At 32.3% G+C, this 26007-nt stretch overlaps 2 protein-coding genes across 2 annotated transcripts; one reads left to right on the forward strand and one right to left on the reverse strand.

The window, feature by feature from the left end:
- Positions 1 to 585: 585 nt before the first annotated feature.
- Positions 586 to 6045, reverse strand: LOC145579746 (uncharacterized). The gene is made up of 9 exons (XM_081636986.1): positions 5759 to 6045; positions 5454 to 5608; positions 4484 to 4665; positions 3473 to 3757; positions 3330 to 3388; positions 3202 to 3238; positions 3011 to 3082; positions 1583 to 1910; positions 586 to 1294 (listed from the first exon to the last, which is right to left on the reverse strand). The coding sequence occupies exons 1-9, from the start codon at positions 5862 to 5864 to the stop codon at positions 938 to 940; spliced, it is 1581 nt and encodes a 526-aa protein (XP_081493112.1). The 5' UTR covers positions 5865 to 6045; the 3' UTR covers positions 586 to 937.
- A 10853-nt stretch (positions 6046 to 16898) lies between these two features.
- Positions 16899 to 24777, forward strand: LOC145579747 (cuscuta receptor 1-like). Its single transcript, XM_081636988.1, is given in 8 exon segments — positions 16899 to 17554; positions 17660 to 17989; positions 18545 to 18694; positions 18862 to 18936; positions 19024 to 19173; positions 19247 to 19321; positions 22534 to 23587; positions 23590 to 24777. Coding segments are annotated over 8 exon segments (3219 nt in total). The 5' UTR covers positions 16899 to 17217; the 3' UTR covers positions 24638 to 24777.
- The last annotated feature ends 1230 nt before the right edge of the window (positions 24778 to 26007 follow it).

Raw genomic sequence — 26007 nt, forward strand, 5'->3', positions numbered from 1 at the left:
CTTTTGAACTCTATTCAATTTGTCGCATATTTATGTAAGTCGCGTATTAATTTTAATATACTCAAGGTCTAGTAAGGGTCCTCGTGATTTTACTAATTGAATTTTTTTTTTAAATGACATTTCATTTTCTCGTGTTATCTTTCATCTTTTGTTTTACTATACGTATGTATAGGTATTGTATTCGTGTTCCTATTATGGGCCCAAAATATGGTTCACTCTGTCCCTATCCTTCTTACGTTCTGTACTATTTAGCAATGGGCTAAAACACTTTCTGCATCAGTAACTGGTCTTTTCAGGCATGTGAATGGTTGAGTTCTTTCCTTAAGCAAGAGTTCATTTTAAGCTTTTCCACCAAATATATCATAACAAACTCAGTAAGCAGTAATCCAAGTAATTGACATTTTGCATTGCAATTTAAATTAATAATGTGACAACAAAATGGAGCCGATGTATGATCATGACCAATTCCGTGACTGCATACTTAAGAAAATAGAAATAGGTCAACCAAGGTACTATGATATCATACAGGCTCAAGCACAACCTTTAACTGTAGGCATGTAAAACCAGGTATGGATTCAAAAAGTGTTTACACAAAGAAATACGACATTAAAGAATTATAAAGAACACTAAAAACATTAACAGATGTACGATTAGCAGCTAATTCTCTCCCTAGTACAATTCCGTAGTATCAATGTCTCAATACAAAGCCTCATACTGTCATACAGCAACCAACTGCAATACCAGGAAATGATGAGACATGTATCTACTTCTAACATATACTCACATAAATCTCCATCTAGGTCTGAAAATACGAATGACAATAATGTACAAAGAACTCTCGCACACTACATCTGTATACACAAAAGAATGAACAATATCCAACTCGAATATCTCCTTCTGCAGTTCTGTCTCCCCCTAGAGCATATCAGAAGGCTTTTTAGTGGCCAGCCATGAATTGCTTGGTATAGACACGATGCCTTCGCTCCCTGGCATAGATAACCCAGAAGATCAAAGAAAACATAACAGCAGCAGACACCAACACCAGACCTATATAAATCCATTGGGTGTATTTCCTCAATCCAGGGCAGTGGTTGGCACTGAAGTAGCTAAAAGTGCTGCGCACAAAAGTACAGTCCTGAAGGTTAACCAAGAATGGCGTGTAATGATTCAAAGCATAGCCCACATTTTCTGCTGAATTCATCTGGCTGTATATTGTAGGTGTTAACCGTCCTGTTGTGGTACAAATCTCATTGCCGCTCACTTTTTTAATCTCGCAGACATAGTTCTTCCACACCTATATAATAGAAAAAAAACCTCCTCAGATCATAACACAAGATATATTTTATGACCAAATTAATAAATAAAAGGGCCTATTTCACCAGCAGACTTTTTTTTTTTTTTCTTTTTTTTTTGATGCTGAAGCAGACTTGTGTTTTTGTCTGCATATTATTCCTATACTTAGGAAAAAGAACTAAACTGAAGTTTCATATTAGATGATTTGAGTCAAAACTATACTAATTACTGAGGGCTTTTGTGGGAGATTTTGGAAGGGAAGAGAAGAGGTGCAATTAAGTATTCTTACCTGGGATGCATTGTTGAAGTTAACTTCACCCAACGCACATGTGCGATTAGACAGATTTGAGTTATATGGGTTGCAAAGATTAGGCACTGAAGGACCTGATTGGTTGAAGTACAATGGTGGAGGAGTATTGGGCGGTACATTAGTGTTAGCAATATTGCCAATCACCAAGTTGACCAAGCCAACTAGTTGACTAGTAACTTCTTTGGATCGTAACAAAGTTTCTTGTGCAGTTGCATTATCCACACAAGGCAAGATGTCATCCAAGGCTGTGTGCGATGTTGGGTTTTGGACCCACTGATCCATGGAAATACAAGTATCTGCAACCACACTGGTAAAACCACAATATAATCAGACTTCATATCTACACATTAATACTTGCATTTTATACACTAATGTAAATAACCAAAAAATGTACATATAAAGAGTAACCTCTTCAGAGATTTATCTTGTCCAACCTGTGCACCTAAATTTTTGTTCTAGACCCAAAAAATGATATCTTCATGCAACTCCCCTCCCAACATATAAAAATGCAAGAGATAAGCAATACTGATTTATTTTTGGAAAAAGAACTTGCTTCCGGGCCCTCTTCGCCACTCTTTTCCCATTCAAAAGTTATAAACCAGCCATCATAACGTTGCAAAGTTAAAATATTTTCTATTCTCTGATTTATTTCTAGAGGAAGGGGGTATTAAATATAAGCACCTTCTTTTCTATAATTTCATTCACGAGAAAATTTTTATAATCTCATGTATTCTGGCATGACATAGAATCTGACAATTGTGCTTGTGTTATTTTCACACTTCCGTAGTCATATTTTTCTTTTAAAATTCACAGCCTACTTATTACCGCTAATAAACATTGAAGCAGACTTGAAAAGAATCATCTGATAAAAATGCATAGCAAATTACCAAGCCACTCTCCTTAAACAAATGAAAATGATTGGTCAGGAATATATACATCTTGGAGTCTGTTGAAAATGTCCATGAAGACTCAATCTTCAAGGAATTTTTCATGAAAACAGCTATAGAAGCCAAATTAAAGCCACAAACATACCCACTTAAGTCAAGACAACAACAGCAGCAGGAGAATAGAACACATCTAACATCTATCTAGGTGATCTCAGCTTCGCAAATACAATGCAGTAAGTGCAAAGCACAAGTTCTGATGAAATCATTCAAGATAGCACTATGCATTCATAAGAAACATAGAAATTTAAAACTGGATATTGAACAAAACAATAATGCAAGCATTTGACAAACAGCACAGTCCAGAATGCATTACAAACACACTGAAGCTGACACTCAATTTCATTCAACACATCAGTCACTAAATAAGAGTCCTAAATTTTTAGTTATGTGCCAGCGAGTGGATAACACAAAGTCGCAATCCATCCCAATAAAATATGAGAAACTTTACAGCCAAACTTACTTGTGGAGGACAAGGAAAACTCCGCATAAGATAAATGTTATTGTCACTAGAAGCCAACCTACAATGACCAGTCTGCAATCATATACAAGACACAAAGCAAGTGAGAAAGAAACTAATTAGAACAACAGACACCAATGCCAAAATGAAGAAAAAATAGAAATACAGCAGAAAAAGAAGAAGAAGAAGCATACGTGTACACGAGACATTGCACTCCAAAAATTGACAGCACTGCAACCAGAAAACATAGTTCATAATTAAAATATGATAGCCAAGAGTGTCAGGCAAATCAAAGTCCAAAAGAGACAGCAGTGTAACTCACAGAATCCGACAAATGCCAGTAAAAGCATTACTGCTGCAAGAATAATCAGGGCTAATCTCCTACAGTGAGTGTAACAGCCAGAGTCAATAACGTACAAAACACAAAAATCAAAATCAGTTTCAGAGACAATGCAAGAGCCTTACACGAAATCTAAGACCCGCCGAATTTTTCTAGAGTTTTCATTGGTTCGCGATTCAAGAGTATTGGCAGCAGAACTCATCTTCGTCTGAATATCACTGATCTTGTTCTGGAGAGTTTCTGGTAGCCTCATCTGCCCCACACCAATGTTTTTTGCCTCATCGAGATAATGTGAGACATTGTTAAGGTTTTCAACAGTATAATTCGCTTGATCTACAACATAACGCAGTGTCGTTGCGGTACTATTATGGAACTTTTGCTGCCCAGTATAGAGAAATATACAACCAATACTGCGGTAGTAACAAAACATACAATTCATGTCATGTATAATATAGACTGGAAATGGGAATTATACAAGATCTATATATCTAATCAACACTGGCCAGTAGCAACACTGAGTGCGAGAGATGAATAAATCAAGAAGAGCTTCAACTTTAGATTTGTAAATTAGTTTTATGAAGGAAGAAAGACAAGGGCAAACATAACATTTTTTTTCTACTTGGCAACGAGGGGAAAAAGGCACTTCACAATTCATAGCACATGTGACCATTGTAGGTGTTTGGCCATCAGATATAGTGGCCGTTATAGACATGTAGGTGTCCAGTTGTTGAAAAATAGTGGCAAGAGTAAAATCCCCAGATACTCAAAACTTCTATCTCAAAAAACATAAAAAAAAAAAAAAAAAAAAATTGAGATTCTACCAATAAGCACAAACTTTATAATTTTGACTTCATTGACATTCATAGCAAAGCTCTAGAATTAAGATCAACCAAAACAATCTGTGCTTTTATTTGTTTGATACAAAATTTCCATGGTTAACAATCATCGCAACCTAACTAGCTAAAACAAACAGCTTTTGAGACAATAAACACTTTCGATTGTATCAACATGTTTTGTCAGAACAAAGAATTCTAACCTTTGTACAGAGTACATTACAACTATGTTATATTTTTTCCCAATTAGAGTTGATACTTAGAGACAAGAAAATAAAGAAAAGGGTTACTTGGAATACTTACATAGCAGCAATGGTAAAAAGTACCAGGCAAATGAGCGAAAGTGCATAACAGACTCGAGAATACCCATATGGAGCTTTTCGACAACAGCAGAAGTATAGGCAGGTGCATATCAAACTTAACCCAAAAATCAAAAACCACACTAGAGCAACAACGAAGAATGGGACTGCTGTGAAAGCCACAGACTGCATTGTAACACAAAAATGTCAGCAGTGGAACGACATAGAGAACCCATCAAAATTGCAATTAAATAGCACTCAACATGTAGAAAAACTGGACATCAATGAATACAAGAATCATAACAAAATTAAGGCCTCACAAAACATAAGGATACAATACATTGTGCAAGAAATTAAAAATCAAGACACATTGAAGCAAAATAGTAATATGAAAACAAGCAGCAAACCACATTACACTTAATCCTGAAATTTCAATAAGGAAACCATAAACAAAACTTCACAATGAAGCTGAAATCCATAATCCAAATCTTCGGACGAATTAGTAAACTACTAAATAACACAATTCACTCCACCAACAAGCCAATATTCAAATTCAATAACCATACAAGAAAACGTGCAGGCAACAAATATATCAACTTCACAATTTCTATTAAAAAAATTGAAATTTAATCTTATACCCATTATTTTAAACTGCAAATAATCAAAATTAGTCCCAAAAAAATTGGTAAATTTCATAAAGACTCAACAAACAACCTAGACAATTTCAAGAAAACAGATGATTATACTCCATCAGGAAATTCTACAGCTAAAATAACCTAAATTAAAATCATGCAACACCAAAATCTCATAAAATTAAAAAAAATTACAACTTTATAATCCAAAAATACACCAATCCCTATAATATTTAAACCCAGTGACCCAGAAAATAATCATTCAAGAAACATGAAATGGGTAGGAAAAAAACAAAAAATTAAATATAAAAATTAAAAAGAAAGAAAGAAAGAAATACTAACAGCCCAGTAATGTTTATCGGTGATATTCCAACCACCAGTGTAGCGATGAAAATGATTAAGTGGGTCCCTTCTGTAAGTGTTGTGAGCAGCCAATTTCAATGAAGAATTTCCTTCTGTTGTACTTTCAGCAACGGACCTCCTATTATTAATTACCCCTGTATGCATTAAATTTAATTTAATTAAATACCCAAATCATAAAAAAAAAGATTGAAAATTGCATGATATACAAAAAATAGAAGTGAAAATCTTCCAAATTTCAAATTTTTGAGAGAGAAAAGTGAAAGAAAGAGTGAAAGTGTGCAAACCTTGAAAGGAAGAAGAAGAACCCAAATCTTGAAATGCATTGGAAAATGTGAAGAAAAAGAATAAAAGGGTGAAGAATATGAGAGTTGATCTGTTTACATATGACATTATTTAGAAAGCTTTGAATTTTTTTTTCTTTTTTTTTGTTTGTTTTCTTAGAGAGAGAGAACAGAGAAACAGGGGAGGAGAGAGAAAGAGAAGAACACGAACAAGAAATGAGGAAACTGGCAATGTATGTGGCTATGTGCTATGTTGTGGGTAGTTAATTGGTGTTTTATGTTTTCATTTTTTTGTTTTGTTTTTTTTGGTGCTTTTGGAAAAGAAAAGAAATGGGTATTTTGCATAGTATATTGGTAGTTAATATCTGTCTTGATTTTATTTTCTTAGACGCGTTTCCATGTTGCTTTGTGGGAGATTTTTTTTTTTTTTTAATTTTACTTTGGGCAATCACTTGAAGAAAGAGTATAAAATAATATCACGATGATGGAAAAAAAAAACATGATGATATCAAGTTAAATAATTATGAGAAAAGAGCTAAATTGATTCTTTGATAAAGTAGACTAAATATACTATTTCCTATGTTATAACTTTATAATATTTTATATCTCACAAATAATAATTACGCAAAGTTGCAATTAAAAGTTAACGGAGGTAGTATATCTACAAAGCTTTAAATACCTGGTAGATTTGCTATATCTCTAGAAAAGCTAACTGGATATATTTTGGTATAGTGCATCTTATTATTGCTAATATTTCTCATATCTATATTGATTTGTTGTAGCTCTTCCAATTAATTTCTCATCATTTTAACATTTGATGTATTTGAGTTGATTCTAATTAGATGGTGTGTTCTATTCAATTTTCTAAATTATCTTATCAAAGAATTAATTTTCCTAAAATGATGAGTATAGTTAAGGAGAATGCATATATATATATATATATATATATATATATATATATATATATATATATATATATATATATATATATATATATATATATATATATATATATATATATATATATATATATATATATATATATATATATACAAAATGAGTTATTTACCCAATCCACTTCTCAATTTAGCAACTCATGTGAAGTCTAATTTCTCAATGGTGAAACTTTCTTAAGTATACTAATGTCACTTTCAATTTATGGTCCACCAAATCATATTTTAAGTTTTTTTTAGAAAAAAAATAAAATTAAAACTTTAAATTACAAAATATATTATAATATTAATTAAGGGCCCACACTTTTTGTCAAATGAGACTCAAAGTTGAGTATCTAAACTTAGCAACTTTTTTTTGGAGTTGCTAAGTTTAGATACTAACTTATTGGTATCCTTTGCAAAAAATACTCCCTCTCTCTTAAAAAATCTCACTCAAGTCTCATTATTAGAGAGGATCTAAGGAGAATGTATATAAAATGGCCTTAATGTGACTTTTTTTTTTTACTTTTAATAAACTACTATCCATAGACCATAGTATTAAATAATGTATGTAGATTATAAGTTAAAAAAGAAATTATTCACTGAAATACTATTTTGGTGGTATAACATCCACAATTCCACATGGTACTAATACTTCATATATCAGAGCAATATTTGCATGCACGATGAATTACAAAAAATTGCTTCTTCAAAGTAACCAAATTATCATAAAAGTTGAACATTTTAAAATTCATTAGGTAAAGTTGGTACTCATATACAAATATTCAATAATAAGTAGTTGATGCCAATAATTAGAGAAACCTCCTTGCTGTCGAACCTCTAAAGTCAAAGAAATATAGGTAAAAACATAAGTATTTGTAGAAATATTCTCATATTTAGAGATGTCACTTTTAATTTTATGCAAGTAGGTACTAATAATGGTTAAAAAAAGGCTCCCAAATTGCACTATTATTATATCCGTAAGCCAAGGTTACTTTAGAGTTGCTTTAACTTCAACATTTATACTTGTGTAAGAATTAGTTAACTAGTTTTGTTACTCTTCTCTTAAAAAAAAAAAGAAAAAAAAATAAAAACCTAGTTTTATTACTTAACCAAAGAGTGATTTTATGTTCTAAGTAATTGGTATTCATCTATCTTTCAAGTTATATAAAACACCCTATGTTCAAATTAAAAAAAATTCTCATCACTTCTTTTCGTTAGTTCAATTATTAAGTAAATAGTAATGTAGTAATTTGAACTAATAATAATATACACTTTAATCCAGATCAAAGTACGTACAATTAGTGAAGATTTTTTTCAAAATCTCATTGTATTTGAAAGTCGGGATAACCTTGTGTATTAGATGTTTTCACTATACGAATATAATCTGATAAATCTGTGATGTATATAATAATTTAAGTATCCATCCAAATTCAACTTCATAAAATTTTCTATGAATTAAATAAGTAGGTGGTATTCATGTAAGGGAATAATTTTTTTTTTTTTTTTTTTTTTTTTTTTTTTTTTTTGAAATAGGAATAGAACCAAACAAGAAGCTCATCAGAGCTATCACATGGTTATGGAGAGATAATATAATTTTTGTATAGAATAAGATTGTCAATTAGGCGTAATATATTACGGAGTATATAATTAACTTCAAACCAGGGTCTTTCTCTTAATTAATCACTGAATTATGACCGAATAAACTACTTAGAAACGTGTTATGCTGTTTGATGGTCATTTGTTGAGCACAGATTCTGCCACGTTTTTTTTTTCTTTCTTAAATTCGAATTCTGGTTCTTTTACTTCTTTATACGAGTATTTAAATCAAGCCATCAAAATTATTGTTATTGTATGATCATTTCATGAGCTCTCCACCTTTTCCTACTGCTTTTTTTTTTTTTTTTTTTTTGGTAGAATATCTTTCTGTCACTTTCTTTTTATTTAATTTTATCTATATAAAAAAACTGAGATATTCCCACAATATAAAGATTAAAGAGTCAAAAAGGCAGAACGTAATAACATAATATTGTAATGCAAAATGTGGTAGACCACTCTCTCATACATTCAAGCATGTTGCATGTAACGGGCCTAACGGCTAGTTGGCTACTACGCCTACTAGTACTTGTATAAGTTCGTCAAATTGACTGGGGCCAATTGATGCTTGGGCTATTATGAAGTTCATTATCTCAATTGAAGTTACATTTAATAAGAAATGTAAATAAAATTGATGTACCATGTATAAATAATTGAATAAACTTTTTTTTTTTTTTTTTTTTTTTTTTATTTTTTTTTATTTTTTTGCAATGAGATGCAAATGCAACAATGGGTATACATGATCATTTACGCTAAAATTAGACGATGTACTATGCTAACAATATATTTTGCCTTTGGACACCATCATAACAAAGCTTAAAGGTTTGAGAGTCACTTGATACAAAATACGAACATATTATATATGGGAAAAAAAGAGTGTTAAAATATTCAAATCAACTACAAAGTGATGTTGTATAAACTATAAATCAAAGGATTATTTTTTTGAAAAACTATCTCACGAAACCTAAATTTTGTGAGAAACTATCTAATAAAAAAATGTCATAAGAAAAAATAAAAAAACCTAGCCTCCTCTCTCTGTTCTCTCTTCTAAACTTTAGCTTGTTAACTTTGAAGGGGCTTTCATCGGATTTCACCGGTAGAAAACCCGAATATTTATTTCTTTTACGTTTTCTTTGTTTTTTAGATTATAATAATGTCTCCCTCGAAAGAAAGGGTTTATCTCCTTTGAAAGACAAGATTTTTTCGATCTCTTTTGAAAGACAAGGTTTTTCGAACTCGTTCGAAAGACAAGATTGTTTTTATTTGCGCTTAATAAAGTCTCTAGTTGTGTGGGGCTTCAATTGATTATGGCTCGGATTCGGGTTACGAATTCAACACAAGAATTTTCTTCCTCACAAAACTATGAAGCAGCGACGGATCCACTCAAAAAGTTGTATAAGACAACGAATCGAGAATGTGCCGAAGTGTTATATCTATGTACTTGGATTCTTAGCACCTTCGACGATTAATTCTTGTTTGATTTTGTTAAATCCGTTTTCATTATCGTTAATTGTCAATTGTAGATGCCGTATGGCTTTATTTAATGAAATTTAATGTCCTTTGGGACTTCTTTCCAAAAAAAAAATAAAAATGTCATAAGAAACTACTTAATAAAAAGTAAAATATTGTAATTAATATTATCTATGGTCGGATACCTTTATTGACAAAAATCTTGCTAGCATTGACCCACCTCTAAACACCCTTGAAACCACCACAAGGGTTGGTTTTCAAGGTGGCCTGGTAAGATTATTTTCGAGGTGGTTTAAGGATATTCCAAGTTAGTGGGGTAGTTTAGGGTTACAAGATGATAGTCCCAATGGTGTTTTGAGGTAAGTCAACGGTGGAAATCCGACCACATGTAGTATTTTACAATATTTTTACCTTTTATTAGTTTTTTACAATATTTTTTAATTAGGTAGTTTCTCACAAAATCTAGGTTTTATTAGGTAGGTTTTCACAAAAAAAATAAATAAATAAAAAAATAAATAAAAAATATATAAATTAATCCTTAATCAAAATACAACCATCGTGTAAATCTTTTATATAATTGTGGAGTTAATTTTGCAACACTTCACCACAATCTTCCAAATCCCCAATACTCAAATTTTATGCATTTCATTTTATTTATTTATTTTTTGTAAAAAAAAACACCTATAACTACCCATTTCACTAATTTTTTTTACACCAATAAATAATCATCCCAGCTACTAATTATTTTTTAAAGGGACTCCAGTAATTACTAATATTTCACTTTGTATAATTTTCTTTCACGTTTAATATATCCCGTGCATTAGCACGGATATGTTCTAGTTTAAACAAAAACATAAAATAAAGTCCAACTGTAGCGTTGTTAACCCCTTGGAGAAGTGATTTATTCTAACTTTCTAACTTAAGAATGATTAGTTGCAAAAAAATATTATATTAATTTCATTAGAATCAAGTTGCGATCATTATTGAATTGATTATTACCAGCATAAAGCAATGGACAAGCTTTTTCATATATATATCACAGTATAAGATTACATTACCAATATAAATCTTTGATTATCTCCCACTTGTCTCCCAATTTCGAACCCTAGAATGCTTGTTAACTTCACCCCCCACAATCATGCAATATAATACATCAATGCCGGCATCAGGATTTTAAGGTTAGAGGAGGCTAAAAATCAATACTTCCTCCGTTCTTTTAAGTTGACACGTTTCTTTAGTCATATTTGTCAATACATGATTTCAACCGTTGATATTTTAAATTATCGATAAATAAAAATTATAAAAAGTTGATATTTTGATTATATATACCGTGACGAATCTAACAAGATCTCACATGATTATATTTTTCATCACATATAAATCACAAAACATGGTCAAAAGAGAGTGTGTGAATAGTATTAAAGTCAAAACGTGTCAACTAATAAAAAACGGAGGTAGTATATTAATACAGTCATATTATATATATATATATATATATATATATATATATATATATATATATATATAATATTTCTCTTCATGCGATTAAAATAACAAAAATTTACTCATGCAAACATGTATAGTAAAAATGAGAAACTAAAATGAGAAACTTTTAAAAATGAAGAAAATACTACGAGTAATAGAACTCTTTATCTATACAAAATTGAGCATTAATTTTTTACAGTTATTTGAGCATAATATAGATCATACTTTATTATTAGTCGTGCTAAAGTAAAAGGTGTTGCTATATTTTTTAGTCATACAATATCATACCATTTATTATAAATTATTTCGAAGTCTAAGCATATAAAAACTTAATACGCAATTTTTAAGCAAGTTTAGTCGTTAAAATTTTGTTGCCAGAATATATGTTACGGAGTATTTCCAATTAAGTACTCGCAAATGTTGAAGTATGTCCAAAGTTATTTAAAAAAGTATGTCCAGATTATTTGGAAGCTATGTTGTCCTAATAAATCATCAATCTATTTCAATAATTGTCTGACTTTATCAAATATGTCGCAATTCACATGCCACGTATAGCATAAGATATAGTTTATCAATTGTTTGAAGTTAACGTTTTTGGCTGAGTTTCTCTCAAGCTAGAAATACGTGACACATGGTATAGTATAGAATATAGTTTAATTTTTAAAATTTTGGACATACTATTCATTTTCCAAGATATTCATAAATAGGTGAAAGCCATGTTTTAGAGTCTTGAACCTAGATTGCGGCCATATTCGATCTTAACACAATAAAGGGCAATCAAACCCCAACGCGTATGTTGCCTTGTTCCTTTATTTTTCAGAGATTCAGCTTCGCGAGTCTGGTGATGGCTTGTGATCAGCTAAAGAAAAGATAAATTCACCCTAAACTCAATGGTTAAACTTGACAAAATAATAAAGTCAAGGGTTGACAATCTTTAAAACATTATGATAATCATATTTCAAACGACTAATATAAATTTTTCAGATACAAGGCTTAGCAACTCTAAATCTAAACATTCCACTAGCTTCAAATTAGTCATGGGTTGAAGAAATGTTACACAAGGATATAATTCATATATTGTTCCAAAGCTATGAGAACCATGTGTATATTATTCATCTATTTCAGGACCATAATGGATATGTCAAAGATTTAATAGCAGCGTCTGAGCAACAGCTTATCAATTCAGCAGGATAAGTAACATAGGGCATGCTTGGATTGACGGTAATACATCGAGCGAGCAATAACTTAATACAATGAAAAGAAAATTAACCTTCGTCTTTGGGCCATAAGAAACCAAATTAACCCTTAACCTCAAGAAGAAGAATCCCGTACTCACAAGTCAGCCCAATTTGTATACTCACAAGAATTTAAAGCACCCAACTGAAATTAGCCTTGTTTTTTTTTTTTTTTTTAAAAAAAAAAAGTGATTTAGGATTTCATAATTCATACTCCAAATTTTTGATACAAAACCTAAATTTCTTTAAAAAAAAAAAAAAAAAAAAAGGGTTCAAATGGGTTGAAATAGAACGAACTTGTCACATTGATTGAAACTAGACCTGTACACATGGACGGGCCCCCACTAAAAGCCCTGACCCAACCCTAAATTAAAAGGGCTGAGCCCGTCCATTAAATAAACGGGCTGGACTATTAAAGGGGCATCAAGTAATGGACTTTTAAAGGTTGGGTAAGGTTTTAACAAGGGCCCTAAAAGGGTCAGCCTTATAGGCTTTTAATCCTCAATATACTTTCAGTCATGTTGATTTTCTGATTCTCTATCTTCTAATTCTCTCTCCTCACTGAAATATAAATCCCCAAAATATACCCAAATTATAAACCCTAAAATTCGAGCATAACACTTCATACTAAATTTTACTCACGAATTCCAACAAAATTCCACTCTAATCTGAGCAATTATCCCAGGTTTATCTCTCCACAATTCTTCAATTTTTATCAGTTTAATCTACATTGCGCAATTTTTTTTTTTAAATTTTAAAATTTCGATTCGATTGATTTAATAAAATTGCAATTGATGCCTAAAATGTCTTGTTATTGATGTTGATTGGTTTGTAATTCCTTCGATTTTATGCTCTTTGTTAGTCTTTGAAATTTTATTAGGTTTTTGATGATGATATGAGTTGTATTGATTGAATCTCATGAAATTGAAGTATTATCTTTCTTTGATTTGCAGAAATTTTGATTGTTGACCTTGTTTGACCATGTCGAACAAACCTTCTGTCTTTTACCATAAAGTTTCAATCTTTCCTTTGTTGTTATTAGCATTTTTGTTGTTTTTTTTTTTTTGTGGGAAATTTCTGGGTTTTATAATGTTGGATTTTGGATGATATTGGGCTTTATAATGTTGGAAACAACTTGACAGGGGGACAATGGCCACCACTTGGTCAATCTTTGGCAGAAAATAATGAGTTTTATAATATTTTTAAAATAATGAGTTTTAAAATAATGAGTTTTAAAATATTTTTTGATCATTTTATTGGCTGGAAATAGTGAGCTAGATATTTTTAAACAATGCAAATACTCATTTTGGATGAATAACATCAAACTTTTACCTACTTTTGCAGTTTTTTTAACCATGGAAAGTGAAGCAACTACAATGTCAATGCCGGTAGATGATGAGGTTGATGAATCTAATGCCGCCCGTAAGCGTAAAAGGAGTAGGAAATCTAAAGTTTGGCGAGAAATGACGGAAGGAACGAATGCACAAGGTGAGCGAATCGCTATTTGTAAGCATTGTAAAGTGGAGTTAATTGCCCACAATAAAAGTGGCACATCTCATTTAATACGTCATTTGCTTGATGTGTGTAAAAAACGAACTAAGGGGCTTCCACTCGGTGAGGCGGTTGAGGATGAGGAAGAATTTGTTTTTGATATGAGTGAATTAAGAAAAGAGATTTTATTATATGTTGTTGAAGGTTCTCATTCTTTTTCGACCGTAGAAGAAAAAGGTTTTAGGCGGATGATGTTAAAGGCTAATTCTAAATTTAAACCATTTAGTCGAGCAACTTTAACTAGAGACCTTTTTTCTTTGTATGCCTCTTATAGAGAGAAAATTAAAAAAATTTTGAGGAATGCACCCGGACGAATATGTTTGACAACTGATAATTGGAAATCATCACATACTTGGCAACATTACATTTGCATAACGGCCCATTTTATTGATCATGATTGGAAACTTCATAAAAGGATTATTAAGTTCACATCATTGTCACCCCCCTTTGATGGCCCGGCCCATTTTAGATAAAGCCCTGTCCGGCCCGGCCCGCCCCGTTGAACAAGTTTAATTGAAACCATCTAACAATAAAAAAAAATTATATATTTTACTTCAGTGTGTGACCCTTAATTACTGGTGAGTCGCACTCCACGAGTACAAGAGATGAATCCCAAGATGAAGAAGGCAGTGATTGGATCAACATGGGAACCTTTTATGTCACCTTTTTAGCATCTGATGTAACTATGTTACTCGCGGTTGTGATAATTAATCTATGGTTACAAGAGGAATGCATGGTTTTATCTAGTTAAAGCGTGCATCCTTTCCTGCTAGTCTGCTACTACTTCTTCGAGGACAGTATAAGAAAGCTAAGTAGAGCAAGGGTGTGTTTAATGAGGTTGTTGATGTGAAGGTTTCATCGTCACTTGTACAATGTGATAATGTATGGTACCTTGCTTGTATGAATTGGATGACTATGTATAATAACTTATAAGACTATGGATGCTTCTTCCGCTTGTTAATCTCTTCTCTCTATTAGCAATTAACTATGAAAAGTTGGTATTATTTCCTAAATAAAATCAAGTTACAAGAACTAAAAGTAGTCCAACTTGCCTAGAGGCTTATCTCTTCTCTCTTTTACCAATCTTTAATTGATGACATACAGTGTAACCTTCATTCACTTGTCAATTCATATTCTAAGTTGGTTCTCATGACCTCGATAGCCTTAATTTCTGACCTTAGCTTGAGTTGTCCGAACTTAGCGAAACAAACTCTCAATCAAATGCTTACTTAGGGCCTGTTCTCTTACGTTGAAATTCAGTTCAGTTCAGTTCAGTTCAGCTCCTAATTTCCTTCTCTTATAAAATATTCATTTCAGTTCAGTTCAGTTCAGTTCAATTCAGTTCAGCTCAGCTCAGTTCAGTTCAGTCAATGAGAACATGCCCTTAGTTAAATAGCGCAAGATGCGTGCATGCATGCATATTGGATCACCCATCCACCCTTACAAAAACCTATACAAATGTAACTACTTGCCTAATGAAATCTTTCGCGTACAATTATTGATACGTACTAATTATCATCACACAAAAATTAGGCAAATCTCATTCTAGATAAAGTAGAATGAAGTAAATATCACATCTGAAGTTGATCACATGGTAGACTCTCAATTAATTAAGCTTGTATGATTGGTTCGTTCTTATTATTCATATATATACAAATGTAAATTAAGATATGTGCTTAAGGCTCTGTTTGGCATGTCCTTTAAACAAATTATTCTGACAGGCTTAAATACAAAGTAATACTATAATTTGGTTCAATTATCATAAGACGTTAAATGAACTTCGATCAGGACCAGCAATTTTGTAGCGTGGTTAGCGGGGCGGAGGGAAGACTTGCAAGTCAAGTGTTATCTCCAAGGTTTCACAATCGTAAATAATAACCATATACTACGTATGATATATGCATACGGCCCGTGACTTAGAAGTTAGAAGTCATCAAGTCATTTTCCAAAGTCTTCAATTTGTACCATTATGGATGCGTAGTTCTAAATTTCTCAGAGTAACTAATTATCATTATATATTAATAAATAATAATACTGCACTTATTTAATCTCCTCAATTTAATGAATAAATTTTAGCTATATAATTTATAATTAAGAAGACATAATTCCTCAAATGCTTGAATTTTAATTAGAGATGGAAGAAAAAAAAAAGACATGCTAACAATACATAAATTAAACACAAAAAAATCGGGTGAGTGTACATTTAATTAAAAGGCAAATCAGCATTACTTTTTTTTTTTTAAAAAAAAGGACAAAAGCGCTTAAGTGGGGAGTTGATCAATTAAAAGGCAAATCAACATTACTTAAAAAAAAAAAAAAAAAGACAAAAGCGCTTAAGTGGGGAGTTGATCTTTAGACCTCTCTGACCATGCAAAACTCAAACTACCAACTGAACTACCATTGGCAACCTATTATATTAGCAAAATAGTTACTATTTATTAGTTTCTTATCGGGGCCAGACTACAAAATACACATATCACCTATTGGCCCACGGGGGGCCAGGCTTCCACCAGCCCCCCTGGCTCCGCCCCTGACGAATGCCCTTGGGGCGGCGTTGGATAATATGATAAAAGTAGAAATATTAACTTGAAATAAACATTAATTATATCGATCAACACGTGATTTTGACATACATTTCCAAATTAATAATATATTAAAAAATATTTCAAAGGGTTATACAATGTCTCATGAGCGTTTATTAGCAATATCCTTTAGAATAATACACAAATGCTACAACCGCTCACCTACACATCAGATGTACCAATTATCTTACTGTCCTTGTCAGTCAACGGTCATATATTTTTGGTTTACTTGGGTGGGGAAAATGGGAAATACAATTCGATTGATGTATTAATCTCTTGGTATGTAACTAATTAACTATGTATCAGTGTACAAGTGTACAAGTTTACACTGTCACAGTTGATTGAAAAATCAAAGTCTTTGGCTAGTTTAATGGAACCATGTGTATAAAAATGGCATAGGGAATTTCGAATTTCATATGAATTTGATTGAGTGTATACAAATTTTTTTTTGTTCTTATAAAAAAAAAGGTTAACTAAGGCTCTCATAGCACTAAAAATAAAAGCATACTGAATACAAAATCTAAAATTTTTTATTTTATTTTATAATAAAGTTAGCAAAAAAAAAAAAAAAAAAAAAAAAAAAGGAAGGTGTAGCTAAGTGGTTATGGATGATGGTGGTATTGGGTATTTGGGTTGAAGTAAATGGGTGTTTGGAGCAAGAAAAAGCTGCTCTTTTACAGCTTAAAAAAAACGTGGGCGACCAACTTCCCTTAAATTTTCAATCAGAATGGTTAGCCTACTTGGAATCCTGGAAGGAAGATAAAACAAGCGATTGTTGTGATGATTGGGAAGGTGTTGCGTGTGGACTCAATTCTCGAGTAGTTTCTCTTTCTCTATCGGGTTCTAACTCACTTGATTATTTTAATGCCTCTGTATTGTATCCTTTTGAGAAACTTCGTGAGCTTAATCTCACTTTCATGGGCAGTATAAGTTGGGATGAGGATAAAGGTAATGCATTAGACTTCAACACTATTTATATATTATCATTATGTATTGTAGATGACTAGCTTCTTGACTAAATTGCAATGCTGATTTTGTTTCTATTTGAAATAGGTGCACCAAAATTGTCATCTAGCCTTAAAAGTCTTGAGTTGCTTAATTTACAAGGCAATAATTTTGATGCGAGTAGCTTATCACAATTTTCGTCACTCAAATATCTATTTTTAAGGGACAACATTTTGGAGAGATTACCACTTCATGGTAAGATTGAAACCACTTTGTATGTCTATCAATTTCTAAAAATCTGTAAATTTGGAGCTATAATATATAATTTTATTTATTTACATACTGAGATCGATGAAGCAGATGTTGAGGTCATTAGTCAAAATTTGGAAGAGTTGAGTTTGGTACATAATGTAATTACTGGCTTCCGAAATTATAACGGTATGTTATTTTTTAAAGTGCTAATAATAGTAAGGCAATTTACATTAGCTATTGTTATGTAAACCGTATAGCATTGAAACCTTTTTTGACACCAAAATGCCGCAAAAGTAATAATTTCTTGCTTGGTATAGTTGACCAAAGATTAAAAATTCTATAAATTTGTACTCCCTCCGTTCCAGGATGATGTTCCTGTTTCGTAAATCGATGTAAATTTTTATCCAACTTTGACTGCAAATATCTTTAATTTCACATAGCAAAAATTATAAAAGTTAGATATTAATAATCTACTCACCAAGACGAATCAAACTAGATCCCACTTGACTATATTTATTCTTATAGATTAAGAGAAATTTAGAAGATTCACTCTTTCTTAAAAAAGTCAAAAATTCCAAACAAGAACATCATTATGGAACGAAAGGAGTAATGTTTGTTTTCACTGTCTGAAAAGAGGTAGATTTAATTATTTCACCGGCCATTACTACTGCATTATACAAGTATTTGATCTGATCGGTTGTAACTACAATGATACACTAATTTTGATGTAAGAATATATAGGTTCTACAAAGTTTTCATCAAGTCTTAAGGTATTGGATCTATCATGGAATTTTTTGGATAACAACATCATTAGCCAACTATCTGGATTCCAATCACTCCACACTCTAAATTTAGAACACAACCAATTAGAAGGAATTGTTCCATTAAAAGGTAAGCACGGAACTAGTTTTTCAGCTAGTTGTAAATTTATGAGTAATAATTTATGTACTTATATGATTTTATATATATATATATATATATATATATATATATATATATATATATATATATATATATATATGTGTGTGTGTGTGTGTGTGTGTGTGTGTGTGTGACAGCTTTGCATCAACTAAAGAATTTGAAAGAGCTATATTTATCTGATAATTCGATCACTGGCATCACTAATTGTAATGGTATGGTAACACACTTTTGGTATTATTCGTGCATTTGGTCGAATATAACTATATACTATATACTCACAATGATATAATAACATACAGGTTCTACAAACTTGTCATCAAGCCTTAAGGTACTGGATTTGTCATATAATAAGTTGGATAATATCATCATTAGCCAACTAAGTGGGTTCCCATCACTTCATACTCTGAATTTGAGAGACAGCCAACTGAGAGGAAATGTTCCAATAAACGGTAAGCATGCAAGTAGCTAATCACCTGTGTTCTTATAAAACAATTAATAACTGATATAAGATTTGCATAACAGCTTTGCATCAACTAAGGAATTTGGAAGTGCTGGATTTAAGGGAAAATAATATCATTGGACTGAGCAACTATAATGGTATAGTGACCTCAACTCTTTTTAAGTTTATTCATTACTTGGTACATTACTTGTTACTTGATAATAATCTGATTAATCTCAAACAAATACCAAACATAAATAATGAGTTTTAAACTTAAACTACAAAATGAAACTAGCAAACAAAAGAACAACTAATAGATTTCACGATGAACTACAAATCCATATAAATTAGGCATAGTTTGATAGAGTTATGAGAAAAAGAATATTAGAAAGCTTAAATTATATTGATGAGTACAAGATTATTAATATACCAACACGTGTACTACGTATTTTGTTTACATGCTAACATGCATAAAACAAGTACTCCCTCCGTATTTTATTATCAGCTCAGTTTTCTTTTACAGTCGTATTTTATTATCTGCTCAATTTCCTTTTTAAAAAAACTTGTCACACTATTTTAATAATTTTTTCTCTTCTAGTGGACTCCTAACTATCACAATTTAATATGAGTATTTCTAGATTTTCTCTCCTCACAACCATCATACTTTATTATTCCACCAACCCCACTACCTATAGACTTCATGTATGCAGAATTGGAGCAAGTAGTAAAATACAAAGGGAGTATTTTGTTCAAAGACATTATTACATAAGAGTACTATACTTATTTTATTTTTTTTTTGGACAAATAATAAAAGTATTATACTTTTTTTTTTGAACGGGAAGTAATAATATCATTAAATAATAGCCATACGGCATCTACAATAATAAAGATCTGTAAACCATAGATTTAGAGAAAATATCATAACTTTTACAATCAAAATCATAACTAATTTCATGCTACTAATAATAAATCATCACGTTTAATTAAGTTATAGACTCAACACACGACTCAACTGTCAGTCTTACTAAGACTTCACTAATTAATAGTAGTTAAATCATTTTATTTTATTCATTGGATTAAGCAATAGACAAGGTTGTCCATCCCACTCCGTTTGGAACATCACTACTAAAATTCGGCCAAATTGCGACCGCCTTAAATGGTCGCAGAAAATAGCAAAACCGGTCACAAAACATAATTGCGACCGTCAACGATCGTAACATGGTGTGCGTTATTCTCTTGGTCGCAAAAAAACAATATTGCGACCGTTTTGATGGTCGCAGATTTTTTACGACCGTTTTTACTATTTTCTAGACCATTTAGAAAACGGTCGCAAATATTACTAATTGCGACCGCTTTATAGAACGGTCATAAGTGGTCGCTAAAAGTTTTTAAAAAAACAAAAAAAAACAGAAAAAGACCCACCACCCACCCAAACCATTACCACTGCCCACCCTAAACAACCACTAGCCGCCACCGTCGCCCTCTACCCACCATCACCTTCGCCCACCTTCAACCGCCAATACCCACCACCACCCACCCACCCTTAACCCAGAAAAACATAAAAAAAAAATTAAACCAGAAATTTAACCAAACAACCGATTAAACCAACAAAAACAACCCACAATTTCGAACAAAAATACGAAAATCAAACCAAAAATCGAAAAAAAACATAAATTTATCAAAACAATTTAACCCACAAATAATACGCACAAAAATTAAACCAAAAAAGAACAAAAATTAAATAAAAAATCAACAAAAAAATTCGAACACACAATCACACAAAAATTCAACTCACAAAAATAAAACCTACAAAAAACCCACAAAAATTCCAACAACAATCACACAATTTCGAACCCAATTCGAACTACTATTCGAATAAAATCAATAAAAATTCGAACAAAAAACGAAAGTAAACCACAAAAATCGAAAATATGTGAAAAACAAACACCATTTCAGAAAATCAACATACCTTTCTTAATATTTCTTCATCTTAGGGTTTCTATGGTCAAATTTTCATGGTTGAATTCAACCATGAACACCAAAATTAGATAAGTCGAGCGCGCATTGGTGAAGAATTGAAGGCGAGCATGGTGAGAGTAAAGGGGTGAGGAAATCAAAGAGAAAAGAGAGAAAGAGCGGCTGGAGCGCGGTGTTCAGAGGGTAAAGCGAGGAGGAAAGAGAAAAGAGAGGAAGAGAGAAAGAGAAGTTCAGAGAACAAAGGAAGGAAGAAAGAGAAGAGAGAGAAAAAAGAAGAGGGAACGTGAGAAAAAGAGAGAAAGGAGGAAAAGCGGCGACTTGTGCAATTAGGGTTTGAGCACCCTTATATACCCTTTTTTATATTTATAAAAATAATATTATTACGACCGTCAATAACGGTCGCAAAATTGCGACCGTTTTACAAACGATCGTAATTTTGTGCAATTTGCGAACAATGGTAATAGGATAAATAATTTTACAATTATTTTAAACATGTATTTTTTTAAAAGAAAATTGTTCAATTATTCTTGCGACCGTTTTTTGGACCAAAAATGGTCGCAATTCTACGACCGCTTATAAAACGGTCGCAATATCATGACCATTTAAAAAACTGTCGCAGATTCCAACTTTTGCGACCGTTTTTATGACGGTCGTAAAAAACTGGTTGCAATTAGACCGAATTTTAGTAGTGCATCAATAAAAGAAAAACCCTATGCCTCCTTTGGAAAACATCAAATAAAACATCCAACGACCACGGGGGCGACTCCGTGACCGTAGCTAGTATGAGATCTTATCTAACTCCAAAGTGTTTAAAAAAAAATTGAAATAAGAGACTTGTAGATCATACGTCCTCTAGAAAAGTGCACGGCTAATACCTCGTGTACCCCAATCCCTAATTGTCATTACTCCAGATGTGCACAAATCCAGAGCTTTATTGCTCATCCATCTTGCACTTTACATGATTTACAAGTTTAGACCTAGTGATGACTCGTATACAAAACAATACAATCAATCCAATATCAATTCAATCAAGTAAAGCAAGTTTCCAATTTCAATTCTTGATTTATTAGTGACAAGCAATATTTATTATTGATTCCTTTAACTACCTCGGTGTATAAACACCTTGAGTGCATAAAGCACCCCACAATCTTAACCTCGTCTTATAAGACTTAAATTCTTCCTTTAATCATTCTATCTCAATAATCACGAACGGGTAATAAATAAATCATTTCACCAAATCGCATACCTTTGCCTTTAAGCGCATCTTGCATAATTAATGCATAAATAATACTTGTAATATAGAATGTCATAAAAGTATTATACTTATTACTCCTTATTGGTAAAAGAGATTGTATTCACTTCCATGATAAAATTTTATATATCTTATTGTCAGCTTCATTTTATGGTGGCCTAACCTCACTTCAAGAGTTGGATCTCAGTGATAATCAACTTGCTGGGGAAATTCCGACATGTCTGCAAAACTTGACAAGTTTGGAAACATTGGATCTCAGCGGTAATGAATTGATAGGAAATATTGGGTCATCTCCTCTAGTTCATCTCCTCTCTCTTAAATATCTCATACTATCATACAACCATTTGCTAATTCCTGATTCATTCCAATCATTTGCAAACCACACCAAGTTAGAGTGCTTTTTTGGAGACTTCAACCAAGTTGTCCATGAGGTCTCCAAACACGATGCCCAACCTCCTTTGCCTCGACTGCAACTTCAGGAACTTAGTCTGTCAAATTGTGCACTCTCTACATACCCCTTCTTCCTTCGCCATCAACGAGAGTTGAGGTTCATTGATCTTTCTGACAATTTACTCCAGGGGGAATTCCCGACATGGCTTCTGGAGAACAACCTTAAGTTGGATTCACTTTTCCTTAGCAATAACTCCTTCATTGGATCACTCCAATTGCCTTCTATTGCGCATGCCTATATAAGCCGAGTATGGGTTGCCAAAAATAAGATACAAGGACATATTCCAGCAAACATGAGCGCGGTATTTCCCAATCTTGTTGAATTGGACTTGTCGTACAACAGATTCATGGGAAACATTCCCTTAAGCCTTGTTGATTTACATTCTCTAAAAGGTTTATATTTGTCAAACAACTTTTTATCAGGAGAAATACATCACCTAACCAAAAGCTTAAAATCTCTTGATCTATCATATAATGCTTTTGAAGGCGAACTTCCGTTTTTCAATGACTTATTGTCCTTGAGGATCTTAAATTTACAAGGTAATAAATATTCAAGTGGCCTCAAAAAGAACAAGTTTGGTCCAAGCTTAGAGTTTCTCAATCTAAGTAATAATTCACTCGAAGGTCCTATCCTTAAAGACATATACAATTCTTCCCGATTAAGTGTCTTGGACCATCATTTAACAGACTGGATGGACTTTTGCCAATTTTTTTCAGCTCCAAAATCCATAATCTCAAGTTAAACAATAATAAATTGAGTGGTCATGTGACAGATGCATTTTGTAACAGTTTCTCTTGGTTGACACTCTTGGATCTTAGTAATAATGACTTGAGAGGTCGAATTCCTGCTGCAATCAGTAATCTCACTGGATTACAAGCTCTATTCTTGAGAAATAATCAGTTTATCGGTCAAATACCCTTTCAATTGTGCTTAGTTGAGTTGAGTTTGTTGGATCTTTCCTCCAATAATTTACATGGCCCTATTCCCACTTGCTTATATCAAGTATTTACTAGTGGGTTCGGCTATGAAACTCTTAATACTTATATTGGTATGGACTTTGAGTTAGTAAATGATGGCATAGTGGGAGACTTGATTACAACGAAATTTAAGTCAGCTCACAATTCTTTTTACAGCAAGCTAGAGTTTGTGACAAAGAACATGGCTTACAATTACGAAGGTAGCATCCTTCTTCACATGTCTGGAATAGATTTGTCTTGCAACAAATTAACAGGCCACATACCACATGAGCTTGGCAATTTGAGCAACATCCATGCATTGAATTTATCACATAACCAATTATGGGGTGTCATTCCATCAACTTTTTCAAACTTGAAGAACATCGAGAGTTTGGATTTATCCTACAATCACTTGAATGGAAGGATTCCAGCTGAAGTCACAAATTTGGATACTCTTGAGGTCTTTAATGTCAGCTACAACAACTTATCAGGAAGGATCCCATTTCAAGGTCACTCATTAACCTTTGATGACACCGGTTACAAAGGCAATCCATCCCTTTGTGGACTTCCTTTACTCATCAACTGCACTACAGATGATACGCCCTCTACGAGTACAAGTGAATCTCAAGATGAAGACAGTGGCTGGATTGACATGGAAGCCTTTTATATCACATTCGCGGGATCTGGTGTGACTATGTTTCTTGCGGTTGTGATAGTTATGTTGATTAATCCTCATTGGTGGAATGAATGGTTTTATCTTGTTAAAGCGTGCACCCTTTCTTGCTACTACTGCTTCGAGGACAGCATAAGAAAGCTAATGAGAGCAAGGCGAGTTTGATGATCATGAGGTTCTTGATGTGAAGATTTCTTGTCACTTGTGAATGTGATAATGTATGGTATGGTACCTTGTTTGTTGTATTCGATGACTATGTATAATAACTTATAAGACTATGGATGCTTCTTCGTTCCGCTTGTTTATCTCTTCTATCTTTAAGCGTAACAACTATGAAAAGTTGGAATTATTTCCTTAATAAAATCAAGGATAACCTCGATAGCCTTAAATTCTAGCCTTAGCTTGAGTTGTTCAACCTTGGTTAATCAGACTCTCAATCATATTTAATTTGACACCCACCCTTACAAAATCCTATATACTACTTAATTGCCTAATAAAAATTATCGCGTACAATTGATATGTACTAATCATCCCACAAAATTAGGCAAATCTCACGCTAGATAATGCAGAAGCAATTAACCAAATATCACATCTGAAGTTGATTACATGGTGTAGACTACTTTCAAGTAATTAAGCTGGTATGATTAATTGGTTTGTTCCTTAATATTCATATTTATACAAATGGCATTTATTTCTATTTGCTTCATGTCATTGCTTCCATTTTATATGCCCTTTAATTTTGGGATGAACAAACGTAAATTAAGATATGTGCTTAAGGCCGCTCTGTTTGGCATGTCCTTTGAACAAATTATTCAGAAATGTTTAAAACACAAAGACGTTAAATGAAATTCGAGGTCCAGGCGTGGTTAGCGGGGCGGAGGGAAGACTTGCAAGTCAACTTCAAGTCAAGTCTTATCTGCAAGATTTCACAATCGTAACCTAACAACCATGCATATGGGCTGTGTCATAAAGTCAAAATCGTAAATTATACTCCGTAACTATGCTGCTATGCATATGGACCGTGTCTAAAAAGTCATCAAGTCATTTTTCCAAGTCTTCAATTTGTACCATTATGGATGTCGTCCTAAATTTCTAAGAGTACGTAATGAAGAATCATTATATATTACACTAATTCCTCAAATACGTGGATTTTAATTAGAGCTGAAGAAAAAATAAAAATAATAAAAAATATATGCTAACAATACATACATCAAACACGAAATAATCAGGTGAGTGTTGAGAGTTTGAACATGTTTAATTAAACAACGAATCAACACCACACGAGAAATCCAATACACATATCTTAGAGTAATACACAAATTCTACAATCAAATACGTAGGGATTCTTATTAGAGTTGGAAGGGGGGAAAAAATTTAAAGAAGACATGCTACCAATACATAAATCGAACATGAAAAAATTGGGTAAATTTATATATCTCTCCTCTCATGATTCCCAATAAAACAATAAAATATATTTTTTCAAACTGTTAAATTTAACGGTTTTTTTTTTTACGGTAGGTGGTAAAAATTGGTGG

The sequence above is a fragment of the Chenopodium album genome, chromosome 14, assembly GCF_948465745.1.
Source record: "Chenopodium album chromosome 14, dcCheAlbu1.1, whole genome shotgun sequence".
Classification (NCBI taxonomy): domain Eukaryota; kingdom Viridiplantae; phylum Streptophyta; class Magnoliopsida; order Caryophyllales; family Amaranthaceae; genus Chenopodium; species Chenopodium album.